The 8,758-nt window shown below is 33.3% G+C and overlaps 1 protein-coding gene across 1 annotated transcript; it reads left to right on the forward strand.

The window, feature by feature from the left end:
• The first annotated feature begins 5,401 nt into the window (after positions 1–5,401).
• LOC104219982 (uncharacterized) lies at positions 5,402–8,510 on the forward strand. The gene is made up of 2 exons (XM_009770749.2): positions 5,402–5,689; positions 8,091–8,510. The coding sequence occupies exons 1-2, from the start codon at positions 5,527–5,529 to the stop codon at positions 8,372–8,374; spliced, it is 447 nt and encodes a 148-aa protein (XP_009769051.1). The 5' UTR covers positions 5,402–5,526; the 3' UTR covers positions 8,375–8,510.
• The last annotated feature ends 248 nt before the right edge of the window (positions 8,511–8,758 follow it).

Consider the following 8,758-nt stretch of genomic DNA (forward strand, 5'->3'; position numbering starts at 1 on the left):
ATTATATTATATTTCCTGCCTTAATTGTTACATGCTTTACTAGTATTTCCATGTTTAATTGCTACTTGTCAGATATTGTTTTTCGTTATTGAAGGTGTTAGATATCTCAAAGTTTCATTGTCTCATATTATTGACTTAAGCTGGTTTATCAGTGTTTTATGATATATTTTTGATTGCTTTCGTGGAGTAGTTTTATTTGTGTGAAGTTTCATACTGTACAAGCTTTCTGTTTGCTTTGGTTGAGGTTTAAATATTGTGGAGAGTTTTGAGTTAAATTGTGAAATTTATGTTCTTATTGAGAAATTGATTCTGATATGGTGTGATCGGGTTGCATGCCTCAACAAGAGGAATAAAGGTGATATATTGAGGAGGAATAAGGGTGAAATGCTATTATATGGTGGGATCGGGTTGTACGCTACAACAGGAGTAATAAGGGTGTTATATTGAGGAGGAATAAAGGTGAATTGCTATATATACGGTGGGAACCGATTGCACGCAGAAACATGAGGAATAAGGATGGATTGATATGGAGTAATAAGGGTGAATATTCATATTGATGTTGATTATATGGTGGGATCAGGATGCGCGCCGCACCAGTTTATATGTTTATGTATCTTTCTTCTACTGTGTAAGTTATTCTGTAGTTTTACATTTCACTTAAGGATTGGTCATAGCTGGATCTTGATGAAATACTAGAGTTCTATATTCATTCCTTGCAAGTTATTGCTTTATTTTGTTCTGCTCTTTTTTCTGCTTTTATTATACACTGTATGCAGGTTATATTGTAATTGTTCCGTCGTAGCCTCATCACTACTTCATCAAGGTTAGGATCCGCATTTACCAGTACATGGGAGCGGTTGTAATGATACTGCACTCTGCACTTTCTGTGTAGATTTCGGAGCAGGTAGTGGCTGACTGAGAGATTAGCTTCAGGTTACTCAGTTTGGAGACCCAAAGTAGTCCTGCTGGTGTCCGCAGGCCATAGCGTCCCCTTCTACATCTCTATATTACTGTTTTCTTTATTTCCAAAATAGTTATAATTTCTTTCAGACCGATGTTTGTAGTAAATCATAGTATGTTCGTGGATTGTGACACCGAATTCTGGGTGGTAATAGCAATGGTATTGGTAATAGTATATAGACAAAAAAGTTATTTAATTACTTCCGCGTTTATTTTATTTAATTACTTCCGCATTTATTTCTACTTGTTATAGCTTGTTAATTTTTAATCAAGGAAATGTAAAGGAAAATGGTTAATAAAACTCTAACGTTGGCTTGCCTAGCGAGTGTGATGTTAGGCGCCATCACGGTCCCGATGGTGGAAATTCCGGGTCGTGATAGTTCTTGTTGCTTTTATTATTCCTTGCCTTATCTGTTGGTGACTTTGGTGGTTCTCTTTAATCGCTTCCTTTATGTTATCTCTATGCTTATTATTCCGGCATTAGTCTCTGTTAGTAACTTGTTTTTGTATCAGCTATTTCTTCGCCTTCCATTACTTCCCGTTATTATATTTTTATTGTGTTTATTATGTTCTAGTAGGTGTTTTGACCTGGCCTCGTCACTATTCTACCGAGGTTAGGATTGATATTGGGTACCATGGTGGTATACTCATACTATACTTCTGCACATTTTTTGTGTAGATCGAGGTACGTCTGCTCATGTTAGACGTTAGTATTCTGTTTGCCCGAGACTTCAAGGTATACCTGCTCGCATCCGCAGACCTCGGAGTCACATTCCGTTATCCTTATAATATTGTTGTTTCCTTTGTTAGACAGTGTTGTAGTAGGTGTTTTGGAATATTCTGTAGAAGCTTATGATTCAGTCTCACCGAGTTTTGGGAGCATTACAGTTGTGTTTCAATTATCGAGATATTTATGAGAATTGTTAGTTTATATCATGTTTCAGCTTTTATTTCTGTCATAATATCTCATTTGTTTGGTTTACCTAGTCTTAAAGATTAGGTGCCATCACGTTGTTCTAAGGATGGAAAATTGGGGTCGTGACACTTTAAAATTATTATTATTTATAGCCACTTTTTATATTTTATAGCCAAGTACAAAAATACTTGGTTTACTCTTTTTTTTTAGTCCAAGTTCAATTCCTACTGTATATATGGGCGCTAGGGTTTCAACTTTCAGTAGCCTAACACACAAAGCAGCCGAGCAAATTCCTCTAGTGTAATCTTTCGTTGAAGCCAACTATATCCTGAACATTCAAGGTCATTCCCAAACACACAAGGTTTTCAACTTTCAGTAGTTAACACTCGAAGTCGTGATGGGTTGATTACCCACGATGAAAATAATGGAGGAGGAAGATCGGAGTCGTCACCAGATTTGGATCTAATGGATCGGAGATGCTAGAATTCATGGCTTCTTCTCTTTCTTTGTATCTCACATCTGAGTGTATTCGTCTGACCAGATTTTGGTAGATACAATGTGATAGTGTATTCTCAGACTTGGCCGAGTTATTGTCTGTCTTCATTTTCTAGTTTTAATACAATATACAAGTGTTTTGCTTCACCGGAAGAAGCCATCTCCGACAAACTTTCTTCTCTTCTTTGCTATGCAGTCACATACAATGATACAAATATATTATATTCTGTACAAATACACTCAAATTTGAGTGTATTCTATATTTTTCAATGCAAATACATATTATTTTGGTTGTATTTTCTCCTATATTTATATATTCCAAAGGTTATTTTTTGTGGCAGGTCCCTATTTTTTCTTTTTTTGAATTTTTATTGCTTGAATATAGCCGAATTAAATACAGTGTAAAAGCACCTACCAATGAATACAATGAATTGAATACATGTGAATATCACTGTTTTTATAATTTTTTGTTGTTTGAATACAGTCGAACTGAATATAGTGAAATTGAATACAACGTAAAATAGTTAAGAATGAATATAGCCGAATTGAATACAATGTATACAACCGAATTGAATAAAATGGTATACACCATATTTCTTTGATTTTTTGTTGTTTGAATATAATTGAATTCAATATAGTGAAATTAAATACAATATACAATATATAAGAACGAATACATCCGAATTGAATACTTTAGCTAAATTATAGCTACGCTCAACAATAAGCCTCAAACAATAGTCATTTCTGAAAGTTCCCCAACTTTAAATAATATGTTAAAATAAAACTATGAACAAGTTTAAGAAATATTTATAAATCATATTATCACATATATATATATATATATATATATATATATATATATATATATATATATATATATATATATATATATATATATATATATATATATATATATATATATAATATTTTTAAAAATTATATAAATGTAATATCAGGTTGGTTTGATTTCGGTTTGACTTTTTTTAGTTAAAATAAATCCAAATCATGATCGAATTTTTTTCAGTTTAACTCGGATTGTCGGTTTGGTACCGTTTATCGATTTTTTTTTTTTGTATACCCTAATTCCAACAAAAGGTAACTCTATATCTTTTGGCTGTATTTTTATCCCGCATATATAATACAGTCAAACCTCTCTATAACAGCATTTTTTGTTCCGATATTTTTTTGGCTTTTATAGTGAATGGTTGTTATACAATAACAACATTTGAAGTTTAAATATATTTTGGCTATTATACAACAAAATTATCCAAAAATTAATTTTTTTAATGTTACATATAAAAGATAAGAAAATTATTCAAATTTAAATACTTAAAAGATATGTAAATTTTACTAATTAATCAAATATTAAAAAATCTAACACATTATTAATAAATTTGTAACTAAATATATAAAGATTTAAACTCTAAAGCATATATTTTAAAGGTACTAGAACATTAAATTATTTCAAGATTGATGGCAAAATTTTGTAATAATAGCTTGTCCCGTAGATTTCAGTCTCTTACTAATGATATAACGCTTGAATTAGCGAAGATTTGTATATAAACTTTCAACAAAAGGATACCTAATAGCTTTCCCTTGAAAGCAATCTAAGAGGTTAATAATTGAATCTTCTATCTTGGTCCAAGTAACAGTAGGTTGAAGCCAAAATCTTTAAACTTATTATTAGTGATCTTATTAGAGATTCTATATGGATGTTATAGAAGGGTAATTTTACAAAAAGCGTATTGTTATAAAGATAGATATTGCTTTTATTGGTAAAAAGTTGTTATAAAAAGGTACAATATAATATAAAAAATCGGTTCCGAGAAAAATTTAGCTTTTATAATGAATGATTATTATATGAGGATGCTGTTATAGAGAGGCCTGACTATAAAGGTGTCAATGGATATTTGAAAACCGACTAAACCAACCGAACCATACCGCACCGAACCGATTTTTAGGTTTCTTTTAAAGAAACCGTAGGTTTTTATATAAATCTATAACTGTACCGATAATTAGGGTAGATTTTTTATTTTATAAAAATAAACCGAAAATATACCGAACCGTACCGAATAAATTTTATATGTGGAAAAGATATTTATATAGTAAGTTTAAAACTAATAAAGCATTAAATTTTTCATTGGGTCTTGGAATTATGAAAATTGTTACAAGCAAACAAGTTATTAAACTCAAAGTAGTAATTCCTAAAATATATTATGCTACTTATACTTAAACTAAGTTATTTCAAGTATCTTTATTAGCAAGACACAAAGTGTTCTAGCGATTATGAGTAACAAACTACAATGTATTGAATATATTTCCTTTCATACAATTTAGATTTATCTTTTTGAATATTTAATATAAACTTTATTCTTGAGTCCCGGCCTGGTTAATATCTTTCCACTCGTGTGATTTATATTTTCTTTGCTTTTAATTGGTATCTTTTACGTTGCTGTCGAATAGTTGATGGATCTATACTCTACCCATCTTTCATTTTTTTAATTCATCGCCTTTAAACAGTAAAAATGTCTAGAGAGTTTTGCTAAGCCTTATAATTCAAGTTTTTTTAATTCAGCACCTTTAAACAATAAAAATGTCTAGATAGTTTTGCTAAAAGAACATATGTTACTGCATTCTACTTCTACTGGTGAATTTTACATGATATTTAAAAAAATACCGAAAATTTATCGAACCGTACCGATACAAAGTGAAACCGACATGATTGGGACGATTTAGAAAAGTCTAATTTTGGTTATACATAATAGAATGACCGAAAAATTGGTATGGTAAAAATTTTATAAAATAACCGTCCGAATCGAACCATTGACACCCATACCTGACTGTACAACATTGAGACATTTTTATAACAATATCTTTATATAACAGTTATTCGCTACAAAATTAATTTTTTTTTCGGAATTGATTTTTATGTAATGGTATAATATATGTCACTCAATTATAAATTGGGACTCGAGGCCTAAAATAAAAAAATAAAAAATAAAAAAAAGAAGACGACAAAGGTACCGACCGAGTCACCGACAAAACGTGAAACTCGTCAAACCATCTTCCTACCACCCGATTAAAACACTTCAGCGGTCCTATGCTTTATTGAAGAAATGAAATCAAGAAACCTTATTGGACAGTGAGTTGAAACAATGGAGTCAAGTCGGAGTAAGGTACTAATTGTACTTTACCTGACTGCAATTACAAGTTTGATGGTAAAAGGAGTGACAGGTTGGACTGGTGAAATTCATGGCAGAGTTGTTTGTGATGTCTGTGCTGATTCTTCTGTTGGTCCTGAAGACCATGTTCTAGAAGGTTCCTTCTTAACATTTATCTTCATTTGATTGTTTTCAGCTTTTTATTTACTTTGAGAGTTTTGCTTGTTGTAAATCGTCAGTAAAAGTCCGGTGTTTTCAGAAATTTTTTCAGCTTTTACAACGCCTGATTAAATGATTGTTATATTTATGCTGGACACTTTAGTGATAGGATCAGCAAAATTTGCATGTTTTTTTTTTTAAATACTCATCCATTGTGGATGAGTGCAAAATTTGCATGGTTAAGATTAAGTTCTCTCAAAGATAGGGGTGTTTCTAGCCCCCAGGCTTTGGTCTCGTGGTAAGAGCAGTGATGTGTAGATTAGGCACACATGACACATCATGAGTTTGAACCCGGTGCAGACAAAAACCTGGTGTTTAAATGGAGAAGGGTAGAGAGGCGGGCAATTATCCACCGAGTTTCGAACTCTACGCTACTGGCAACTTCGGGAAAGATAGGGGTGATTCTACCCTATTCACCAACCAGTGTTCCAAACTTTCAGCTTAGCTGAAAATTTGTTGTTTTCTGATCATCTTAAGATGGGACAATTCAGTGGGAGAAGAAGTTGTTTCTTCCTTTCTGTTTTATTACTCTTTCCTTTTTTATGGAGGTGAGGGTTGTCTGTTAAGAGGAGAGAAATTCTTCCCTTTTAGCATTAGGATTAAGGCAGAAGATTCATGAACCAAGTTACAAGTTAGCTAAAGTATTGCGTATCCCAATTACTGGGGTTCTTCTTATTAACTGACTTGAAATATATGCAACAAAAAAAATCAGTGAGAAGATTCATTGGATTTCTAGTAAATGGTGCACCGAATGATAGAAATGTAACTTAGCTTGGAGAATCTTATGGTGCATTGTTAAGAGAATTGAATATCTAGAATCGAGAAGGAAACTGATAGCATGTTCCCTGCAATCCAATAGGATTTGAACTCTGACGGACTATCTGTTTTATTTGATATTCGATACTTATATGCAGCACAAACTAAAACAAGTTCCTGAAATATTGAAAAAGGACTGAAGTGTGCCCTCTGTTTCCCCTCCATCCAGTGTACCTATTCGTATCAAATTAACGTAGAAATGTCAAGCAGCCCCCATGCATTGTGTGCTCATGGGGAAGAAGTTGTTGAATGCAAATTACACCTTGAATCTATCTCCTTTTCCTGAGAATCATATGGATTAGAATATCTTCCATTGAAAAAATTCTGCTGACTTTGTAAATAAAGGCTGAAGGGCGTGGAAGTGCAATCACACTAGTGGAACACCGTGTTGACACATGTCAAGCATCAGCTAAATATTATCATGTAGAAAAGAAAATAAAAGAGCATCATATTGAGTTATTACTAGATGTCTGATGCCTGAGTAATCTCTACTTGAGCCTTTCTTCCTACCTTCTATGCTTCCTTTTTGGCTACTCTGCCTTGTTTAGTTCATCATTTACTCTTCCTTGGTTATGAACTTTGAATTCTCATATGCTTTCATTGTTTGCTATTTGCTAACAATATATGGGACTAGAGAATAAAGGTGTCAAAATAGTGTTGTAGGAATTTAGGAATTCCAATTGATAACTCTTTCATATTAGGCTTCAAATTTTAACCAAAACCTACCGATATTTTCAACTTTATTTTCCCAGTTTATCAGAAAGTAAAAGGGAATCACATGAAAGGGGCATGACTGGATTTATCTTATGGTGTCAATTTTAGTCATGGGACGTATCATGATGGTTGGTTGTTCTGATGATGATGGTGAGAAGGGTAACAGCCTACTGTCTATCACCTTTTAAGCTCCTTTCTTTTTCCTAACCATCTATAGCTAGATTTAGAATACAATGTTGAGCCGTTGCTGAGTGTTTCTTTTACGGAATTTTAATTGGTAAGTTCTTATTTGTCCCCCAATTTTGGTTCTAGACACTTCATTTCATGGGAAAGTTTTAACTTTTCACCTAATACTTGTTGCCTAGAATCTAGTCTGGTTTGTACTCCGGCAGGATTAAGGTCAAACTAAAGACCAATCAAAATTTAAAGTTGCAGGAAAATATTCTCTTTATTGGACTTGTATGGAATAAAATCCATGCATTGGGTACTATTGTGCAGGATTTACTTTTTGTGTTAGCTCATAATGGTAGATGTTTCACTGTGCCTCTTTGTCAAAACTGTCAGTCAAAGAAGGCATAGAACAAAGTGCTTGTACTCTTTTTGGTCAATTTGGGACAAGTTTGTGGTTATTAGCTTCACTATATTTCTGCTGATTAATGTAATTGCTTGTACTGGTGATGCTGACTCAGACGCGATGCAAGACTATCTTATCCTTTTTTTTGTGCTGCCAATAAACCTACAAATGATAGCAGTTCTTTTTTTCTCTTGTTATATATATCTCTGAAGGTGATGTTATTTCCTTGTTGCAGGTGCTGAGGTTGCTGTTCTTTGCATAACAAAGTCTGGGGAAGTTCTGAATTATCAGGCATTCACAGACTCCATGGGGATATATAGAGTGGCCGAGACAATGCCAGAGATTGATCGTTGGGATGCCTGCCTTGCAAGACCAATCAGCAGCTTCCACGAACACTGCACACGTCTGGGAGAAGGCAACTCGGGGTTGAAGTTCAGGTATAATCATCCTTCAGGATATTCACACGCAGTCAGACCATTTGTATATCGTCCCACCAATGTCCCAACATATTGCATCTAATAAAGTATTGTATCACACGCTACAGGCTATCGAAGCTTATTGCTAATGTATCTTGAGTTGTCTTGATTTTAATGAAAATCCAGTAGCAATCTGGATATATATATAAATATATAGTAAACTTTGTCTGTTCGGCTTACTCAGTAATCCAAGGATCATCCAATGCTAAGGTCAAGTTCCCAAGTGGAATTTTCATATCCACTTCTCAACTAGTATAAATAAATAATGGCGATGGGTTGGTACGTGCATTGCACCAGAGAGATTCATATACCGGTGATGTATCTTGAGTTGTCTTGATTTTAATGAAAATCCAGTAGCAATCTGATGTAATGGCAGATCTAAACAACAATGCATTGGCACTTCAGATGAAGTCTTTGATGATGCAAG

This window comes from Nicotiana sylvestris, chromosome 6, assembly GCF_000393655.2.
Source record: "Nicotiana sylvestris chromosome 6, ASM39365v2, whole genome shotgun sequence".
In the NCBI taxonomy this organism is placed as follows: domain Eukaryota; kingdom Viridiplantae; phylum Streptophyta; class Magnoliopsida; order Solanales; family Solanaceae; genus Nicotiana; species Nicotiana sylvestris.

Excerpts from the sequence above, each read along its gene's own strand:
- LOC104219982 (XM_009770749.2), top strand. The coding sequence starts at position 5,527 with ATGGAGTCAAGTCGGAGTAAGGTACTAATTGTACTTTACCTGACTGCA. Across the intron at positions 5,690-8,090 it reads TGAAGACCATGTTCTAGAAG|GTGCTGAGGTTGCTGTTCTT; the intron begins GTTCCTTCTTAA and ends TCCTTGTTGCAG.